The sequence below is a fragment of the Silene latifolia genome, chromosome 7 (assembly GCF_048544455.1).
Source record: "Silene latifolia isolate original U9 population chromosome 7, ASM4854445v1, whole genome shotgun sequence".
NCBI lineage: Eukaryota > Viridiplantae > Streptophyta > Magnoliopsida > Caryophyllales > Caryophyllaceae > Silene > Silene latifolia.
Window position 1 is genome coordinate 62,953,474 of NC_133532.1, and position 22,652 is coordinate 62,976,125.

The 22,652-nt window shown below is 40.6% G+C and overlaps 3 protein-coding genes across 3 annotated transcripts; 2 read left to right on the plus strand and 1 right to left on the minus strand.

Annotated features, from left to right (window-relative positions):
* Positions 1-101: 101 nt before the first annotated feature.
* LOC141592242 (uncharacterized) lies at positions 102-22,134 on the minus strand. The gene is made up of 5 exons (XM_074412847.1): positions 21,905-22,134; positions 14,756-15,477; positions 1,364-1,617; positions 818-910; positions 102-509 (listed from the first exon to the last, which is right to left on the minus strand). Exons 2-4 carry the CDS (start codon positions 15,207-15,209, stop codon positions 845-847), a joined length of 774 nt encoding a protein of 257 aa, XP_074268948.1. The 5' UTR covers positions 15,210-15,477; positions 21,905-22,134; the 3' UTR covers positions 102-509; positions 818-844.
* LOC141590166 (uncharacterized) lies at positions 16,304-17,479 on the plus strand. The gene has a single exon (XM_074410774.1). The coding sequence runs from the start codon at positions 16,304-16,306 to the stop codon at positions 17,477-17,479; it is 1,176 nt and encodes a 391-aa protein (XP_074266875.1).
* On the plus strand, positions 17,824-19,022 carry LOC141590167 (uncharacterized). The gene is made up of 2 exons (XM_074410775.1): positions 17,824-18,226; positions 18,592-19,022. Exons 1-2 carry the CDS (start codon positions 17,824-17,826, stop codon positions 19,020-19,022), a joined length of 834 nt encoding a protein of 277 aa, XP_074266876.1.
* Positions 22,135-22,652: the final 518 nt, after the last annotated feature.

Genomic DNA, 22,652 nt, shown 5'->3' on the forward strand with positions numbered 1-22,652 from the left:
ATCTTCGATTAGTTTTTCCCCAAAGTGTAATTTAGTAACTTCATTTATCAATGGAAACGGTTTAATGATGGTGATAAACGGTAACTCACGAGTCAACTGAATTTACGATACAGATTGCTGATGAAATTTGATTTAATCAATGAAAAAGCTTAAACAAAACTTTTCCAATCGCTACTATATTACTTCACCTTTGTTCAGAACTAGCAAGCAGATCACTGATGAACACGTCTTACTGAGAGAGTAAAAACCTACTCCGTACAAGACTACACTCCCTACGTCAGATTTAGCTGAATTACCCAGCTCTTTATTTACCTAAACCTAAATTTTTACTTGCAAAATCTCAACTAACCTAACTGAAAAGGTAATCTACCATCATTTAGCGAAGTAGATGCATCAGTAACGTCGAATTTGGCACAGCTGACACCGGACACCTGATTCTCTCGTGGAATAATAAAAGTAGACTCCTTTTGGGTGTTGGGTGTTTCATCCGTGTGATCAAAGAACGGGACCTGAAACGGTAACAGACACATAATTTAAGATTGTTAACTATGAGCAACTAAAGGTGATGGAAATTGGAAAAAACTCTTTTGTACTCCTTCTGTCCCGGTTATTTGTTGTCCTTTTTCATTTTGGGGTGTTTCGGTCAATTGTTGTCCTTTCTATTTTAGGATTACATTTGATGAGCAATTTGATCTTTCACACTCAATTTGGTCCACTTGTCATCTTATAGTTGGCCCTCTCCCTTTCCTTGGTCTTTGTGCCAAAACAAAAGGACAACAATTGACCGGGACAGAGGGAGTATAATATAATTTCTCACCTTTGGCCCATCACTTTTCGGATGGTGTCAACGTCGAGATGTTCTTGGGGGCCTGCGAGGTGAAATTCTGGTTGTTTCTGGTTTATCAATCACCTGTTTTGCATGACGAACAAAATTCATAAGAGATATTCACAGATTAGGCATTTAGGTGTTGTCCAAGACCAGGTCCTTTACATACTTCAGATGCTAATTAAAGTGAACCTTGAGCCTTGGTGTATGATAAAGGAGGTGTAATCTAACTAACAGATACTTGCATTAAACATGTGATGCTGACATTTATTCAGCAAGGGTTCGTAACTGTGAAAACCAGCCATGTTCAGCAAAAAGATATACAGTAGTACTTTTTTGGTGTTGGCTGAGAATTCCCTACTAAAGGCAAGTCAATGTGTAGACTCGTCACAACTTTTGTTTATTTCATTTGCAAAAGTCAGGAACCATGAGGATATGAAAAGCAATGATACACCCTTGTGATTGATGCTACTTAACTATACACCCTAACACCCATACTATGCGCAAATAAATCGGGACTTGTAAGAAAGTACTTACAGGCATGCAAGATATTCCATTGTGTGTCAAAGTCAAAGGGTGAGAGGATACAGATTGAGGTCCGAAAGGATGCGATATTCCTCTTGATTTAAGCTCATAATCCTCCCATCTCAATTCTTCATGAGATTTACTTTGATAAACGGGCATACTAGAGATTGAAAGGAATCGTTCTATGCTATTCTCTGCATTCTTGGTGGCTGCATATGGTACGCTCTTGCTTCCTTTAATCATACCTGTAGAAGCTTGTGTAACACCTAAACCAATTTGCAGGCGAATAACTGTTATTTCATTGCTGGAATATCAATCAGGTCAACTGTAAACTAAAAAGGCTTTCATAAAACTTGTATCCATGGTAACACTACCAATACGTCAAGGAATTTCATACCACCGTTCACATTATTTCTCGTTATATGTAGCCCAATAAAAAGATGTCCACATTTTGGCAGCTTCAATAGATATTTCCAAGTATCAGCATTTTTTTACCGGTAATTTCACATCTTTTTCAGATTCCGGCTGCATTGGTAGATGCAAGGTGTATGTATTTGTGAAAAAAAGGGGCTTATATAAGAGAATGATATACAGTAAAAGGGCTGGAAATCCATCTCAAATTTCACATTTTAAAAAGAAGATGTAACGCATTTGGCAAACTTTTTCAGATTCCGGTTACATTGGTTGTGAGCTTTTATAGTGTTATGTTGAATCTGCAACATCAACCAATGCTGCGTTTTTTTACCATGCATCTAGCGTAGGCTAAGTATTTCCTAGGTTGTGCGCGTAAACTGTAGCTGTAAAATGAAAGCTGAAATACGTAGAGCACATACGACCAGGACCAAAAACTAATCTGCTAATTAATCATGCAAACACAGAACAAAACAGTCAATCGAAACGCACTAGACTTACCAGCAGTAGTTGATGTCATAAAGTTTGATCCTGACGACTGTGAAAAAGACGCAGGTGCACTTCCTGTGGGGGCATTGTTACACATATGATTGGTGAACGCTGCAGGTGAACCAGAAGTTCCTGTGGGGGCAGCTGCAACTCCTATGAGCATAAAGTTGAATGAACAATATTGATATTGCGATGAGTCAATATATATTTAGCAATCATAATGTGTTTGTAGCGTACCTGAAGAGTCGAGGACGAGGGCACCTAAGAGGGGGAGGGGGTGAATTAGGTGTCTATTTAAAATTTAAGCTTAATGAAAGCTTCTTTAAAAAACTCTTAAACACTTTAAACAATGCTTAGATGAAAGGAGAAGTCGATACTTAGAACTAGAGAGTTAAAAGTATTCAACAACGATTCAGCAAGCAGAAGTTACAGTGTACTCAACAGTTGATTCTGTAAATAAAGACGTGAGTAGAGTGTGCAGCGGAAATAAAACGAAATAGACACGACTAACGATGTTTTTAAAAACTGGTTCGGTCACTACTCCGTGACCTACGTCCAGCGCTATTTTATTAAACGTCTCAGAAGTAAACTCATACAAACTAAGACCACCCCGAGTAATAAAACAACTCCCCAACCTACTCCGGTTGCTAATGCTTAAAAGCTACTCCGCTTCCAAGACTTTTGCTTTGAGCTACTCCGCCGAAAGACTCCTTGCTTAAAGCTACTCCGCAATAAGACTCTTGCTTTGGGCTACTCCGCCGAAAGACTTCATGCTCAAAAGCTACTCCGCTTCGAACACTTCGTGCTTAAGGATAACTCTATCCTAAGACTTAGTTCGGTTCTACCCGTTTGTTACAAGACCACTTATCTCAATGTTGTTCACTCAATTGAACGGAGGAGATAAAGTTTAAGTACAAAACACGGGATCCTTGAACACAACTAAAACGACTAGGTGCAACAACAAACTCAAGTAAAAGACTCAAAAGATAAATAAACAAACTTGCAAAAGATTCAAAGATTTGAAAATGATAAACGGTTTTGCAAAGTTAATTTACTCGATTGAAAGCTTAAGCCTTTTTCAGTTTAAAACTCGTTTGTTGCACACTTGTAAAAATGAATTAAGCAAGCTAAACGTAAAAATGAAACCAGGTTGTGCACTTTAACAAAGATTTAAATATTTTCGAAATATTTCTTTCAAAGACGAGCCTTAATTAACTGTTGACTCAACTGTTGTTTTTGCACCTAAACGTAAATTCGTGTTAAACGATCACCTTACAACACATGACATTAGCACTAATGACTATCTTCATCTTTGATCTTCATGATGACATTCTTGATAACCTTGAATTGACAATTGGAGCTTCATGCTACATGGTTAAACTTAAGAGGCACACAATTAAATAACAAATGAGATTAATTTGTCTTAAGGCATCATCAACACAATCTTAATCAAATTGGGTTTCTTCAATTTCCCCCTTTGATGATGGCAAGACAAATAAAATTCAGTGTGCAATTCCCCCTTAATCCATGGTCAAGGTTAACAAGTCAAAACATGATCAAAATAAGAAGCATTAATACATGGTCATTGAAAATTAGTCAAATTTTTCGTTAGCCTAGGTTGAACATATTATCGCCAAGTAAACATAGTTACGGTGTACGCAAGCCTAAGAGTCATTGAATCACCACCTGCAATTTTAAACAACTTCCCCCTCTTGACATCATCAAGTAGGAAGAACACAAGTCTAAATAAGGATTAGAGTTATACAAAACAAATTGTTCAACAACTAACAACATAACCAATATTAGTAAATTATCACAAACACAAAGCCAAGGTAAAAAGGGATTAGAAAGGCTTTTGTTTTGATTAGGCAATGGCATGGTTATGGCAAAAGGCTTGGTACGACATACGGCATAGGCTAGGCACGGCTAGGAGCAAGAGATCAATCATCGGTTTCTTCGGTTTCATCTTCTCCAACCAACCCGTGAACCATCTCCATAAGCTCTTCATTTTGACCCTTAACCTCCTTGAGTTCCTTACGCAAACCCGACACTTCCAAACGAAGACCCGCAATCTCACCCATTTGAGCATGTTGGAGATCCAACAAGGCTTTGACATCCTTAGTGAGACGTGTCATAGAAGACGATTGCATAGAGGAGGAGGCGACATCCGTAGCCTTCATACCCGACTAAATACGAGCAAGTTTATCACCATCAATTTTCAAGTACATTTGTGATAAAACTCCCGAGGTCATAGTGTCACACATGTGATCCACACCGAAACTAGTCGAGTCCACAATATCCATTTTCTCGAAAATGACCGATAACCACATCCCATATGCTAACACGGTGGAACTATCAACCTTACGCTTTTCAACAATCTTAGCAAGATGATCAATGTGAAAGAACATCAAAGCGGGTAGGTTAATTTGAAGGTGTTTAGCAAGATAATAAATCAACCACATGTCTAGCACACCACACACACCACGGTTCTCATTACAAGGAATCAAGGTTCTAAAAATGAAATTGAAAAAGAACCGGTGGTTTATTTTGATTTCTCTCGGTTTTAGTGTGATAGGGGACGTAGCTTTGGGACTTAGAAACTTTGTTACGGTCAAGGAACTTATACCATCAATAGTCGGCCAACCACCCTTGGGAAATGAGGACAACCCGGTTGTAGGAATACCGAGCAATTTCCCAACAATGTCAACATTGAGACACAAGGGTTTGTTATTGATAACGGCGGTAAGACTACCCGATTGGACATCGACTTTGACCGTAGTATAAAATTGAACAATCTCCGCTAAGTAAACTCGGTTATAGAGATTAAGAAGACTCTCCCACTTTTGTGCATGAATTGCATCTTTAAAGAATTTAAAAGCAGGGGACGAATCATACCATTCGAGTTCATAGCGACGGCCCGATTTAAAGTTCCCTTGGATGACATGCTTGCAACAATCAAAGATTTCCTTTGGAAAGCGATACCCATGAAGAATCTCGAGTGCCTTGGACTTGTTCTCATCAAGAGGTTGCTCAATAGCAATCATAGCACTATTCGATTCATCGGCTTCCTTTGCCATTTCCTCCACTTTCCTTTTCTTTGAGATAACCCGAGTGGACATTCTCCTTGCTTTGCCTTTCGGTTTGGGAACGGTTTCCTCCTTGAATAACTCGTCATCATTGAAGACGGCATTCAATTTTTCCGTGTCAATTTCCGTTTCCACAACCGTTGCCTCACTCACGGTTTTGCCTCTCCTTTTTCTCCTTTTATTTCAAACCAAATCTTTCAACATCTCATCATCACCAACACTTCCCTTCGATTTCGATTTTGATTTCGATTTCGATTTCCCATTACTCTTCTCACCGGATTCCTCAACAACATTCTCAACACTCTTTTCTTTTTCCTCACTTTTTTCAATTGATTTTTCAACACTCTTTTCTTTTTCTTTTTCAATGTTTTCCTCATTCTCCTCTTCACTTTCATTTTTCTTTTCCTCATTGTTTTTCTCTCCTTCCTTCTCGGCATCCTCATCAACAATCTCCTCATTTTTTTCACTTTCCTTACCAACACCAACATCAACTCCCTCAACTTCTTGAATGATTGGATTTCCATCATCATCAACCTCACCAACAACCCGTGTGCTTCCTTCTTCACCCTCGGTTTCGGTTGCATGCGGCATATTCAAATCGAATTTTTGATTGAACACCCGACTTTAGAATCTCCTAGCCTCGGCAGCTGTTTTAGGACGATTAGCAACTGATTTCTTTCTTGTCATTAGGGCTTTTGGCACAAAGACTCTAGGTTTCTTTGGTGGTTTTTGATTTTGGGCAGTTTTTGATCCAAGACTTTCGATTTGTGGTTCAACCGTTGGTACTTTCGGTTTGTAGGAGTCTCGGATTGCATTCAAGAGTTTCTTAGTTGATTTTGGAGGCATGATTCTTATAGTGAAAGTAAAAGTGACAGTTGGGAGAGGTATGCTTTTGACGGTTTTGGAGAATATTTGGGGAAGGTGCAATTTTTTGAATATTTTGAAAGTGAGTAAGGAGGTCATAATTTAAGAGTTGAAAATTTGGACATGTAGTAAATGAGGTGAATAGTGTTTTAGGTTTTTTTATTTGATTGGTTGAGAGGATGGTGGGTGTAGCCGGTTAGGTGGGGTTTAGGCGGCTAGGACATGGGTAATGGGGAAAGGAGATATGATGGTTAGATGATGGTTGAGTGGCTCCATGTGAATAATATCTTTACCCATTGGATTTACATGCAAATTAATCATCTAATTCATTGAGTAATACTAACACATAATCACTTATAAAGACAAGTGTAACATCTACTCTAGTCAATCATCGAGGGCAAGTCGTCATAAAATTTTACGCGGAATCCAACAAACCAATTTCCAACCGAAGTTTTACGAATTGTTCTCTTTCAAGCGGTTTTGTAAAAATGTTGGCTATTTGATCTTCCGTTCTACAAAATTTAAGACGAATTTGACCTTTTTCCACATGATCACGTAAAAAATGATGTCTTATGTCAATATGCTTAGTCTTTGAGTGTTGTATAGGGTTCTTTGAAATGTTAATGGCACTAGTATTATCACAAAAGATAGGAGTTGAATCAAAGATAATACCATAGTCTCTTAGTTGTTGTCGAACCCAAAGAACTTGCGCGCAACACAATGCGGCACTTACGTATTCGCTTTCAGCAGTGGAAAGAGCAACGGTGTTTTGTTTCTTAGACGCCCATGAGATCAAACACGGACCTAAGAAAGTAGCCATCCCGGATGTACTCTTTCGATCAACAACGCTTCCGGCATAATCTGCATCCGAGTATCCTAAAAGCTCAAAAGGACAATGTGAGGGATACCAAAGATACAAATTAGACGTTCCAACTAAATACCTAAGAATACGTTTAACGGCAATGAAATGCGATTCTCTAGGACTAGCTTGGAAACGAGCACATAGACATACACTATATAAAATATCCGGTCGACTAGCGGTCAAATAAAGTAATGAACCGATCATACCTCGATACATCGTTTCATCAACTTTCTTACCATTCTCATCTTTGTCAAGCTTTGTGGACGAAACCATAGGTGTAGAGAAGGGTTTAGAATTAGTCATACCGAACTTACATAGCATCTCCTTTATGTACTTTTGTTGATGAATCATCACACCATCTTGAGTTTGCTTGATTTGAAGCCCAAGGAAGAAACCTAGTTCTCCCATCATACTCATCTCAAACTCAGATTTCATTAGTTCCGAAAAGTACAAATAAAGGAGTTCATTCGTTGCACCAAATATTATGTCATCGACATAAATCTGTACAATCAACAGTTCACCACACTGTGACTTTATGAACAATGTCTTATCCACCGATCCACGCACAAAACCATTTTCCAAAAGAAATTTTGACAAGCGATCATACCAAGCTCTTGGAGCCTGTTTTAAACCATAAAGCGCCTTGTCCAATTTAAAAACATGGTTTGGAAATTCATTGTTCATAAAACCCGGTGGTTGCTCCACAAAGACCTCTTCTTCTAAATAACCATTTAGAAAAGCCGTTTTGACATCCATTTGAAACAGTTTGATGCCTTTGTGAGCTGCAAAAGCTATGAGCATACGTATGGCTTCAAGCCTAGCTCTTTGGTGCGAAGGTTTCATTATAATCAATGCCTTCTTGTTGTTTAAATCCTTGCACCACTAGTCTAGCTTTATTCCTTACGATATTGCCCAAATCATCTAGCTTATTGCGAAAGACCCATTTGGTACCAATCACGGTACAACCAGTAGATCTAGGGACAAGATGCCATACCTCATTCCTTCTGAATTGAATTAGTTCCTCTTGCATTTCCATCACCCAACTCGGATCTTCAAGTGCCATGGTGATGTTCGTTGGTTCAATTTGTGAGAGGAACGCATGAGATGCAAATAAATCATTGAGGGATGATCTTGTTTTCCTTCCCGAATTCAAGTCACTGGTCAAGTTAGAAAAGGGGTAAGATTTTTGGTGTTTCCACTTCTTTGGTACGATTAAGGATGGTGAGGCTTCTTGGGGTTCTGACTCAACAGTTCGCTCAACTGTTGGTTCTGGTTCATTTTGTGTTTGAGGGTTTGTTTCTGTTTGTTCATTTTGTTCAAGTGTACCCTCATTCCCCCTGGATGTCGTAGCCTCATTTTGTGGTTCAAGTGGTTCTGTTCCCCCTGTCTCTTGGCCAGTTCCTTTAGTCAACAGTTGATCCGACTGTTGATTCTGCTCCTCTTGTTCGTTTTCCTCGTGTACATCATCCATGTCATGTCAAATCATTCCAAGCTCATAGTCCTCATCATCTTCATCATCCTCTTCCTGTGTATTAGAATGAAAAAGACTAGACTCATCAAATATGACATGCACACTTTCTTCCATTTTCATGGTTCGTTTATTATACACTTTATAAGCCTTGCTACGATCCGAATAACCGACAAATACGGCCTCATCACTACGAGCATCGAATTTACCCAAATTATCCTTTCCATTGTTGTGACATTTGCTTCCAAAGCATTTCAAATAGGATAAATTAGGCTTTCTTCCTTTAAGCAACTCGTAGGGTGTTTTGTTAAGCATTTTTCGGATCATAACACGATTATAAATGTGACATGATGTGTTGACGGCTTCGGCCCAAAAATTCTTTGGCAACTTACTACTAATGAGCATAGTCCTAGCCATGTTTTCAAGAGTATGGTTCATACGCTCTACAACCCCGTTTTGTTGAGGTGTAGCACGCACGGAAAAGTTATGGCTAATATCGTGCTCATCACAATAAGTAATAAATGAGGAATTTTCAAATTCGGTTCCATGGTCGGATCTCAAAGATATGAGCTTTTTATCAAACTTGTTTTGGACCTTTTTCAACCAAATTAAAAATTCATCAAATACTTCATCTTTAGAACTCAAATAGAGAAGCCAAACAAATCGTGAGAAATCGTCAACAATCACACATAAGAAACGACTACCTCCTTTACTTCTAACACGCATTGGACCACATAGATCAATATGAAGTAACTCAAGAGGTTTAGATGTACTAACGAACTTTTTGGATTTAAAGGAGCTCCTTACTTGCTTCCCCTTAGCACAATCATCACACAAACTATTAAAGTCAAATTTCATATTAGGAATGCCATCGACTAAGTCAAGTCGCTTAAGGGTGTTCAATGTTCTAGCATTTACGTGACCTAATCTCTTATGCCAAAGCCATGGGTCGTTCTTTTTCAAAGCACTCATACAAGACATGGTACGACTAGACAATGCAAAAAGATTAGTCAAGTAAACATCTTTAACACGTTTTCCTTCTAGAACAACTTCCCTTGTATTACCATCTAAAACACGACATTCACTAGCACAAAATTCAACGATATTACCATTATCACACATTTGAGATATGCTAAAGAGATTATGCTTCAAACCTTTGACAAGCAACACTTTGTCGACACATTGTGACGATGACTTACCAACCTTCCCGATTGCAATAATTTCACCTTTCTTATTGTCACCAAACGTCACGGTGCCACCATTGTAGGCTTCTAGTGAGAGAAATTGGTTTCTACTTCCCGTCATATGACGTGAACATCCACTGTCCAAGTACCAATTGCTGCTGCCTCTCACTAATGCCTATAAGAAATCAAGAGGTTAGTTTAGGAATCCAAACGAATTTGGATCCCTTTTTGTGAGTTATATTGTTAATCAAATCTTTGCGAACCCACTCCTTTTTAGCAACCTTGATGTTCTTATTTAAGTCGTTTAGTCGATTAGGACAACCATTAAAGTCATGACCAGTCTTACCACAAAAGTTGCAAACAATATACTCAGGAAGGCCTGCATATTTTCTCCTTCGAAAATCGGTCTTGCTTGGTTCCTGTTTAAAGTTACTGATTCATCAACTGTTACTTTGGAAACCAAGTCCAGCTTTCTCTTCAGATTTTTGGGACTGATTTAAGAGGGAGTCTAAAATGTTTTGGCTACCTTCCCATTTCCTGTAAAACTCTTTAGCATCATGCAACTCTTTGGTCAATGTTTCAATTTTAGCAAGATGGTCAAGATTTAGTTTGCCTACTTTATCGAAAGCGGATTTAGCATGACTACATTCATCACTAAGCAACATAGCAATTTCTTCAAGTTGCTTATTATCATGTCGACACGAGGTAAGGTCAGCTAGCAGTGAGTCTCGTTCTTTAATCAAAATATCAACTTGAATAATTAAAGACTCGTTTTCTTTTTCAACATCAGAAACAACAATTGAGGCAACTGTTGATTTTGACGAGCTAGCAATATTCGTGAGAACAAGGTTTTCTTTCCTCAATTTTTTAATTTCTTTTCTGAGTGATGGAATGATGTTACTTTCTTTTATCTCATCTAGACACTCTCTAAGACCAACATTTTCTTCAGCAATTTCCTCAATTTGAGTTTGCAAGTCATAGAGTTTATCGTTTTTAGCAAGACTCTTGTCAAGTACATCATCAAACATCAAACAAAGCTTATCCTTAGAAAGAGTTCTCACCTTGTTCTTGAGATTCATTACCTCGGTGTCGGAGTCATCGCTGGAGTCGTCGGAGTGCGCCATAAGACAGAGTGCGGATTCTTTCTTTGAAGACTTGGGTCCGTCAAGATCAAGACGAGTTGTCATACAAACTTTGGCATCTAATTCTTCCTCAAGGACATCATCCTCATCGGAATCAGATACACCCCATATTGCAGACATGACTTTATGCTTAAAATCTTTCTTTGCAAAATCTCGTTTTTCTCTAGATTTGAACTCATTCCACTTGGGGCAATCTTTGATAAGGCGACCTTTCTCACCACATTTGAAACAAGCCACCGTGGAATAAGATCTCTTCTTTTGAAAACGTTTTTTGTTAGCATTGTTGAACTTCTTAGGATTGTGACTATTGATCATATCCGCCATGTTACGTGAGTACATAGCTTGCTCGTCATCTCCATCATCTTCCTCATCACTTGAGGTTGATTTGAGAGCGAAACCTCTAGCTTTGGAGCTTTCACCCGAGCGCTTTGCGAGACTTAACTCGTGTGCCATGAGTGAGCCCATTAGCTCATTGAGGGACAATTTGAACAAATCTTTAGCCTCCTCAATAGCCGTCACCTTTGGTTGCCATTTATCACTTAGGCTACGAAGGATCTTTCGGACTATATCCTCGGAATCAAACTCTCTACCTAGACCTTTAAGTTCATTAACAATACTAGAAAAGCGAGAAGAAAGACAATTGATTGACTCATCTTTCATCATATTGAACATGTCATATTGTTGCATGAGAAGGTCAATACGATGCTTCTTGACTTGGGACGTTCCTTCATAAGCAAGATTTAACGTGTCCCAAATCTCTTTAGCCGAGGTACATCCGGAGATGCGATTGATATCTTGTTCACCGATGCCATATTGAAGAATGGACATGGCTTTAGAATTTTTCTCGACTTTACGATAGTCAGCCTCGACATAACTTTCCTCGCTTTTCACGGCACTTTTCCCATCAGAGTCAGTAACCGTTATAGCAAGGGGACCCTTTTGAATAATGACCCAACACTCATAATCCGTACTTTTGAAGTAGTGTTCCATACGGTGCTTCCACCAGGAGTAGTTATCCCCTTTGAAGATAGGGTACTTAGTATGTTTCCCGTCCATGACTATAGGATCAACTCACTGGTAGTTAACCAGTTATCAAGAGCACAAGGCTCTGATACCAATTGAAGAGTCGAGGACGAGGGCACCTAAGAGGGGGAGGGGGTGAATTAGGTGTCTATTTAAAATTTAAGCTTAATGAAAGCTTCTTTAAAAAACTCTTAAACACTTTAAACAATGCTTAGATGAAAGGAGAAGTCGATACTTAGAACTAGAGAGTTAAAAGTATTCAACAACGATTCAGCAAGCAGAAGTTACAGTGTACTCAACAGTTGATTCTGTAAATAAAGACGTGAGTAGAGTGTGCAGCGGAAATAAAATGAAATAGACACGATTAACGATGTTTTTAAAAACTGGTTCGGTCACTACTCCGCGACCTACGTCCAGCGCTATTTTATTAAACGTCTCAGAAGTAAACTCATACAAACTAAGACCACCCCGAATAATAAAACAACTCCCCAACCTACTCTGGTTGCTAATGCTTAAAAGTTACTCCGCTTCCAAGACTTTTGCTTTGGGCTACTCCGCCGAAAGACTCCTTTCTTAAAGCTACTCCGCAATAAGACTCTTGCTTTGGGCTACTCCGCCGAAAGACTTCATGCTCAAAAGCTACTCCGCTTCGAAGACTTCGTGCTTAAGGATAACTCTATCCTAAGACTTTGTTCGGTTCTACCCGTTTGTTACAAGACCACTTATCTCAATGTTGTTCACTCAATTGAACGGAGGAGATAAAGTTTAAGTACAAAATACGGGATCCTTGAACACAACTAAAACGACTAGGTGCAACAACAAACTCAAGTAAAAGACTCAAAAGATAAATAAACAAACTTGCAAAAGATTCAAAGATTTGAAAATGATAAACGGTTTTGCAAAGTTAATTTACTCGATTGAAAGCTTAAGTCTTTTTCAGTTTAAAACTCGTTTGTTGCACACTTGTAAAAATGAATTAAGCAAGCTATTTATAATGTTCAAGTAGTATACTTTACATTAAAATATCTTACACTCATAAGCACAAGTGATTAAAATAATGTAAGTAGTTTGCTTGGGCAACATGCAAAGCCAACCGAAATGCTCTCCAAGAAACCGAGTATTCTTCCTCAAGAAATCGGTGCCTAAGATTGCAAGAAACCAGGTTGTGCACACATACAAAAATAGGCTGGGTTTTTCAACAAGAAACAAGCATAAATGGTTGTGTTTATGGGAACAATAAACATTTCCATAAATGTAAAAGCAAGCAACCCATTTATAGTAAGTGTCTTATTGTGCAAGCAAACTCCTTAGCAAGTCATTGAAAGCTCTATATTCTTTAAAAGACTTCAAAGTATTTCCAGAAAACATTTGTGAAAGTTAAAAGCACTTTAACAAAGATTTAAATATTTTCGAAATATTTCTTTCAAAGACGAGCCTTAATTAACTGTTGACTCAACTGTTGTTTTTGCACCTAAACGTAAATTCGTGTTAAACGATCACCTTACAACACATGACATTAGCACTAATGACTATCTTCATCTTTGATCTTCATGATGACATTCTTGATAACCTTGAATTGACAATTGGAGCTTCATGCTACATGGTTAAACTTAAGAGGCACACAATTAAATAACAAATGAGATTAATTTGTCTCAAGGCATCATCAACACAATCTTAATCAAATTGGGTTTCTTCAGTACCTAACACGCATATAAACTATAAATAATGTCGAGTGAAAGCTACAATGAGATTTTTAACAATGCCGAATAGGCAAATACTGGTATACATGAAAATTAACAGCTTTAGAGAACGCGAATGATTAGTAAGAAGCTACGGAAGTGAAGTATTGCAACCATGGGGATCTATATATTCATGATTGCCGAGCTCTCTACTGAAACAAAACTATTTAGATGGGCAATCACAATAAACATCAGGGGCGGCCGGTGAATTCGGGAGGCAATTCTTAGGCTGAGGCCCCAAAACAATTAATTGTCATTTACTTGAGATCCTAAATGAAAACTATTAAAAATAAAAATTTGAGAAAAAAAGGAAAGGTTAACATATATGAAAAAAAAATTGCTATGATTTATTTTAGGCATATACTTAAAACACAGATTATATAAATAAGACCGTTTTATAATTCATATCATGAGACGATTCACTTTTATAAAATATACAGTACTTCATATTTGTTTATTTGTAATAAATATCTTGTCTTTTATAGATTAAAAATGTCTCACACAATAATTAAATAAAGAGTAATATAAATAAAAGAAATTAAAAGATGGAGATATAACAAAAGAACCGAGAACTGAGAAAGGTAAAAAAATATACTTTTCTGTGATCCACTTAAATAAATAAATAAATTTTAAAAAAAAACTGTCTATTGATGAGAAATGGGGATGCACGTGTGTTTTGGGTAAACAAAGATGATGTGGAGTGTAGAGTAGTGACTTTACAGGAGTAGTCCACAAGGAGGAAAAAAGCCAAAATCATTTTCATTTAATGTTATGAATTGAGCTTAGATTTTGGGGCCCTATTTTCCCTTAGGCCCCTGTGCTGGGAACCTAATTGCACAGCCTTTGGACCTCCCCTGGTAAACATACGGATGAATGGGCAAAAGATACGGAAAGCAAAACTACCAGGGGAAAATGGAACCACACGTGGTATAACCATATTGAGCGGACAGCAGGAATCGAACCTGCGTCTTCTCTTTAAACAGAGAAGATTTACCGTCTGGTTGTATCCGCATTTAGGAACTAAAATGGAATTTCTAGTTTGAGTAAAAGCTACCCAGAAACCACAGGCATCTCGTCACGACCCCATTCCCAACAGACTCGGTAAAAGAACCAAAGTAGGCAAAAAGAGATCATACCGAAGAGAACTGAGAATGGCTGTCCTCCAAATGCTCCAGTTGAAGTTCCATCAAAAGGATTAGAAGGTGGGTTGCTTGAATTCCCAAAGGCCGACATTGACGCATTGCCATTTGTATTAAATGCGCAAGGATTAGGAGGTGGGTTAGTTGGGTTCCCAAAGATCGACTTTGATGCATTGCCATTTGCATCAAGAGCAAAAGGATTAGGAGTTGGGTTGCTTGGATTCCCAAAGACCGAAACTGATGCATTGCCATTTGTATTACTGGCAAAAAGATTGGAAGCTGGGTTGTATGGAATCCCAGGGACTGACATTGATGCATTGCCAGATGTATTAACAACAAATGGATTATGAGTCGAGTTGGTCATATTTCCAAAAGCTGACATTGATTCATTGCCTCTATTAACAGCAAGAGAATTTGGAGCCAGATTGTTTGGATTACCAAAGGCCGACATTGATCCATTGCCGATTTGCCGGTAATATTAACAGCAAAGTTATTAGGAGCTGAGTTGGTCATATTTCCAGAAGCTGATGTTGCATTGCCATTTGTATTAACAGGAAACGGAGTGTGACCTAAATTGCCAGTACTCCCAAATATCAGTACTGATGCATTGCCTTTGTCAGTTGTATTAACACCAAATGGATTATGAACTGGACTGGTCTTATCCCCAGAGTTGGAGATCTCGATCGTCACTGAAGAACCAGAAGGTGCTTGTACAAAAACTGTCACACAGACACAAAGAACACCGGTACATGTGTCAGAATACCAGAATGACGAACATACACCACCACAGCGGTAGCACATCTAGAAATTTTTGTTTCCAGGCGTCCCTCAAACATATCAAAGCTTTTTTTACACAAAAAACATAAATTTCAATTAACAGAATAACTGGGTAAATGCACAAGAAAATTTAGTTTTCCGGTGTCCTGGGATTACTACTAACCGAAAATGAAAGAAAAATATGTCCCACAAGAAAATATATAAGCATCACACCAAGTGGAAGACTGGAGGTGCTAGCAGTTTTCAAATTTAAGTTTTCGGGTTTTTTTTTCTAGTTTACCTTATTCCATTAATAATTCAGCCCCTCAAAATATTTGCGCCATAACTATAAATCGTGGTTAGGCCTATAACGGTAAAGATACTGGTAAAGATTAAAAGAAATTATTAAATGCTACCTTATTCCATTAATAGTTCAGTTACAATGATAAATATGCTGATAGAAATTAATCTTACGTCTCGGTTATTTGTTTAGCTCTTATGTTCTTTGTAAACGATTGGGACTGGAGTAAAAGAAACAGTTCAAATAAACCTTAATAAGTATAATAGTTGGGAAAAAAAAGGGTCTAGGGTTCCTAGGGTTCCGTCTAAATTTCCTAGGGTTCCGTCTTTGCTTCTTCGCTTTTCTCCTCCTCTCGAGGCTTGTTTACACGAGTAATCGTGGAAATTGGTTTCTGTTTTTGTGCGTTTCTGTGTGGTTTTTTTGTTTTCGTTTTGCAGGTGCCGAAGAATTGCTTCATGACGAGCCAACACCGGGAAGGAAAGGAACCGATGGGGCTAGGGGAGGATACTTTTGTGTGGGATGATGATGGAGGAACAAATTTGAGCAGGAACGATCTCCTTCTGGTTGGAAAACTATGGTCGACTAGGGCTATTAATGTGAAGACTGCCATAGCTATGATGATTAATCTCTGGAATCCAACTAAATCGATACTGGGGAATGTGGTGGATGCGAAGGAAAAAACGTTCATTTTTCGATTTGAAACGGAGAGAGACAAGGCTAGGGTTTTGGAAGGGCAACCTTGGCACTTCGACAAATTTCTGTGGTGCTTCAACGAACCCAATAACAATGGTAAGCTTACTGATGTCCCGCTTTTCCATTGTCCAATATGGGCACGTGTTTATGACCTCCCTTTGATGGGGCGAACTAGTACGTCGAATGCCAAGCGCCTTGGTGATATGCTGGGTTCGTTCATTGATGTCGAAGTCGGACCCAATGTGGAATTGGATAGGGCTATACGACTACGTATCTTGCATGATGTACGTAAACCTTTAAAAGCGACTGTACCTATTCAAATGAAGGGGGACAAGACTGTAAGCTTTGACGTCAAGTATGAACGGCTCCCCATATTTTGTTACGGTTGTGGTATCATAGGGCATGGGGAGAAGGATTGTGATGATGGTCCGTATGATGATGAAGACTTGAAATTCGGAGAGTGGCTGCGGGCGTCACCATGGAAAGTCGTGAAAACGGTAAAGGAGGGCCCAGGGAAAGCTGCCAGAGACCTGAGGGCTAGCTTTGATGCTGTGAAGCTGAAGGACACGGAGGATGCGGTCAATTCTATGATTTCTAAACTCCAGTCCATTGCTCTGGACTTACGAGTTAAGAAAATAAGAAAGGAAGTGCCACTCAGTTCAGAGAGGGGGGATAATCAGATGGTGCTTGATGTGGGAGTGCAAGCCGCGGGTGTGCAAGAGAGAGCTGAAAGGGAGGAGGGCAGGGAGGAGGGAGTTGAAGACAGTTTCGTCCCTGAGGAGAGGAGGGCAATGGAGAGTAGGGTGGTGGGGGAGTTCACTGGTGCGGGGGTTGGGGAGCTGGAGGATCTTATTGTTGGGGTGGGTGTGGCTATGGAGGTAGGAGAGATGGGAGATGCTGCTAGCTTAGGGGAGGAAGGAGTTATAGGAGGTGAGACTGGACAGGGTGGATACGGTCAGAGCAGGAAATAGAAGAAACAGGCACGGGGGGAGGGACATGGGATGGTGACACCTCCCATGGCAAGGGTGGTCCTGACTGATGGGGGAAAACGGTGTAGAGATGACGAGGAGGAAGAGGGTGTTCATAAAAGATCTCGAAGCTGCTTAGACGGGGGCGTCTTAATACCTGAGGCGGAGGTTGACAAAGCTCAACCCCGCCGGGCCCAATGAATACCCTAAGTATCAATTGTCGGGGCTTGGGCAACCCCGACTCGAGAAGTGCGCTCCGTGACCTTATACGGAGGGAGGCCCCGACCATACTTTTCCTATCTGAAACAAAATTGTGTGGTCGTGAAATGAGGAGGGTGCGGGAGAATATGGAAGGTTATTTTGGGATTGATGTAGATAGTGTAGGGCGTTCGGGTGGCCTGTCTTTTTGGTGGAAGAAAGAGGTGGACTGTGTTTTTCAGTCATCATCCGTTCACCATATGGACTTCTTGGTCCGTGGTGCGGAGGGGGAGTGGAGGATTACTGGGTTTTATGGGTGGCCGGTCGTCTCTGACCGACACCTTTCTTGGGAGTTGCTGCGGATCCTGAGTAGGCAGTCTTCTCTTCCATGGGTGTGTATTGGTGACTTTAACGAAATTCTTTTCTCTACTGAGATGAAGGGGGGTAGCAGACCCCAACGCCAGATGAATAGTTTCCGAGCCGCGGTGGATGAGTGTGGTCTTGAACTGCCATGGGAAGGATATAATTTCTCTTATGACAATGGGCAAGTCGGTGAGTGCAACGATACCCATGCTTGATAGAGCTCTTTGTACGATCCAGTGGTCTGATTTATTCCCTTACGCGAAGCTGTTTTACCTTAATCGGGAATGGTCGGACCATGCGCCTATCCGATTGGTTCTTAACTATAAAATCCAGGGAGAGGTCAAGTCTCGGCCTTTCAAGTTCGAACAAATTTGGGTGGGCTCGGAGGGTTGTGAGGAAGCCGTGGAGAGGGGTGTGGAGAAGGGGAGAGGGGACTTGGTCACGGTGCTAAGGGAGTGTACTCGAACCGCTGCGGGCGTGGAAGAAAACGAGCATTAGCCGGATAGGGCGAGATATTGATCGAAAGCGTAAGCAACTGGGAAGGCTTAACGAAGGGGATAGGGATGAGGAGAGTGTGCGACGTCGAAGGAAGCTTGTGGCTGAAATTTCTGAATTACGTAGACAAGAGGAACAATATTGGCGACAACGGTCTAGAGCTCTTTGGTTGAGGGACGGGGACAAGAACACAAAATTCTTCCATATGCGGGCTGGTGAGCGAAAGAGGAAAAACTCTATTGCGAAATTGATTGATGACGAGGGAGTTACCCGTATGGGGGATGAGGAAGTGGGGGTCGTGGCCAATGGTTACTTCACAGAGCTTTTTTCGACGACAAACCCGTCTAATGATGAGACTATTTTCCAGGGATTTGAGACGAGAGTGACGAGTGATATGAACGATATGCTGAAACGTGATTACTGCGAAGATGATATTATCGAGGCTCTCAATCAAATGCATCCATTGAAGGCTCGGGGCCGGACGGTATGAATGTTCTCTTTTATCAATCCTATTGGAACACGATTGGGTCAACGGTCACTAGAACGGTTCTAGCTGTTCTGCGTGGAGAGCTTTCTCCGAGGGATATTAATAAAACTAATATTGTTTTGATCCCAAAGAAAAAAGCTCCGGATAAAATTCGTGACTTTCGGCCTATTAGTCTCTGCAACGTGGTCTACAAATTAATCTCGAAAGTGTTGGCAAATAGACTGAAGCAATTCTTGGGTGACATCGTCTCAGTCAATCAAAGTGCTTTCACTCCGGGTAGAGCTATAACTGATAATATCATGATAGCCTTTGAGATTTTTCATCATATGAAGAACTCGAAAGGAAAAGAAGGATCCATGGCTATAAAGCTTGACATGGCTAAGGCGTATGACCGCGTTGAATGGAGTTTCTTGCATCGTGTGCTTGTGGCTCTCGGTTTTGACAGTGGGTGGATAAATAGAGTGATGGCGTGCGTGACGACGGTGTCCTTTGCGGTTCTGATTAATGGGCACCCATCTAGAGAGTTTCGGCCATCGAGAGGGCTTCGACAAGGCGACCCATTATCTCCGTATCTCTTTATATTGTGTGCTGAAATTCTTTCTCATCAGCTGCGACGTGCGACGGAGATAGGTGCTTTACACGGGGTGCGCATCTCCACGGGGGCACCATCTATTTCCCACCTGCTTTTCGCCGATGATAGCCTCTTCTTCGTGAAAGCTACAGGGGAGGAAGCGGAGGTGGTTTCAGATATCCTCAGGCGGTATGAGCAGGCCTCAGGTCAGTTGGTAAATCTTGAGAAAACTACGGTCTCCTTCAGTAAAGGGGTACCGAGGGATAGGAGGAGCTGGCTTGCTAGTAAGTTGGGGATTGTTGAAGTGGAAGAGCAGCATCGTTATTTGGGACTCCCTACGGTGGTGGTTCGTTCCAAAAAAGCTTTAACAGATATCATCCGGGATAAGCTGAGTAAACGGCTTCAGGGATGGCGCGGGAAGATCTTGTCTAGGGCTGGTAAGGAGGTTCTTTTAAAGGCTGTGGCCAATTCACTCCCTACCTATGTTATGAGTGTGTTCAAAATTCCCGCAAATTTCTGTGATGAGCTACGTTCAATGATGTCGCATTTTTGGTGGAACCATGAGGAAGGAAAGAGAGGAATAAGCTGGGTCGCGTGGAAAAAGCTTTGTCAACCTAAGGGTATGGGTGGAATGGGTTTTCGAGATTTTAAACTTTTTAACCTTGCTGTCCTTGGGAAGCAAGCATGGAGGCTAACTACTGAGGCTGGTAGTCTGTGGGAGCAAGTGATGCGGGCTAAATACTACCCCAATGGGGAATTTATGACGGCTACTATGGGGCACAACCCGAGTTATATATGGCGCGGACTTGTGGAAGCTCGATTGGTCCTAAATGGAGGAATGCGAAGGAGAATAGGGGACGGCTCTTCGACAAGGATTTGGCGTGATGCGTGGTTACCTGGGACTCACACGGGTCGAGTGATTTCTCCATGTGTGACTGGTAACGAGGAGATGTTAGTGTCGGAGCTTCTTACCGAGAGTAATGGCTGGGATTTGGGGCGTGTAGAGAGCCTGTTCTTGCCTTTCGAAGTGGACCGTATTGTTAATATTCGTGTGAGCCAACATCGGCCTAGTGATATTTGGTATTGGAGAATGGAAAAGGACGGTGTGTACACGGTAAAATCTGCCTATCATCTTCTTGCTGGGGGAGATAGTATGGACGTGGGTGGAGCATCAGACCGGAGTAGGGAGATGTGGCTTTGGAAGCGGTTATGGCAAGTCCCGGTTTGGCCCCGAGTGAAGCTGTTCTTCTGGCAACTCTGCAGCGAAGCAATAGCTACAAGAGCGAACATTGCAGCTCGAGTTCGAGGTGAGAATTCCTTTTGTTCTTTATGTAATTCTTTTTTCGAATCTAGTTTGCATTTATTTAAAGATTGTTGGGTGGCTCAGAAAGTGTGGGAGGGTCTCGGTTTGGAAGGTGAACTGGGAGAAGGTGGGGGCGGGATTCGAGATTGGGTGGAGGAAAGATGGAGGGAGCTTGGGGTGAGGGAGCACAGTGTGTTTATGGTTGGTTGCTGGGCTCTGTGGGAGCACCGTAATAATGTCATTTTCGAGAACAGGGAGGTCGACCCGTGGGTGGTGTTAAGACGGGTGGGTGACGTAATGGCTGAGATGGAAGGAAGTGCATATGAGGTGATGAAGGACCGTAGGAGGAAGGATTCGGGGACGGGGTCGGATAGGCCGCGGGGGTGGGAACCTGCTCCTAGGGGTCTCGTAAAAGTAAACGTCGATGCCGGGGTGAAGGAGGATGAGGGGGTAAGTTTGGGGCTGGTGTGTCGGGGTGAGAAGGGGGATGTGTTGTGGGGTGTCTCTATAGTGCAGGATCAAGTTTGGGAGCCACATGTCGCGGAAGCTGTCGGCTGTTCTTGAAGGCCTAAAGGAAGCTCTACGGACAGTTACGGGGACGTGGTCATCGAGAGCGATTGTCTTCAAGTGGTGGAAGCACTCAAGAAGAAATTAGCTGGACGAAGTTGCTTTATGTTAGTTATTGAGGAAATTTTACTGCTTTGTAACTCTTTCAGTACTGTTATTTGGTCTTTCTCTAGTCGTGTGAACAACTCTGTTGCTCACGCTTTAGCGCATGTTTTTCCTAGGAATATTGGTAGAATAGAGTGGTCGGATACACGCTCCGTCCGTCAAAACGATCTTTGTTTTGTTTGATTTATCGTTATTAAAGTAAGCCTTCGGGTTTTCTTCTCAAAAAAAAAAAAAAAAATAAGTATAATTTGGCCATGACAAAATATAGATCAAGAAAAAAGAAATAAAAAAAAAATCAAATATTGAAGAATCAACTAAACATTAAGGAAAGTTAATTACCTTGAAAAATAAAAAAAGTGTGCATATTGATTTGGTATAGAAAGAGATGATCAGAAAGTAAGTACGGAGTATAATTTAGTCGGGAAAATACGGGATGCAGTATATATAGAGCGCAGATTATAGCGTTGAATCGGAGCAATTCATCTTCAGCGTCTTAAAAACGCTCTACTACTCTAAGCAACTGGATTGTAAAATTAGACAACAATTTCCCGCGTTTTATCCCCTTCTTTATAATCTTTATTATCGTTCTCTCTTTTTTTTAATGCGTGAAATTGACGACAATGTTGGCCTTTGGCTAACATTCAAGTAGAAACCGGAAAACTTAGGAGAGGCGGTTCTGTGACTCTTTTTATTCATCATTAGTTTTTGGAACCCGTGCACTGCACGGGTGGTAACGAAAGCGACTATTAAAAGTAAATACTTACATATTTTTTGGATTTAGTAAATTTAGTAAATTTTAGTAAATTTTACTTTATTTACCTATACACTTTGATAAGCAAATTTCAAAGTTGTTGTCACTATGATAATATGATGGTGTTAGACCTGGCAAATAGACCAGGTCGTGTCGTGTTCGTGTTCGTGTCAACTTTAAACGGGTCACCACTACCCCAACCCTAACCCGACCCAATTACATAAACGGGTCATTTGACTCAACCCTAACCCAACCCATTTAATTTTTCTATAACCCAACCCGACTTGTTTAACCCATTTATCTTTTAGCAGATCATGTTTAACCCATTTATCTTTT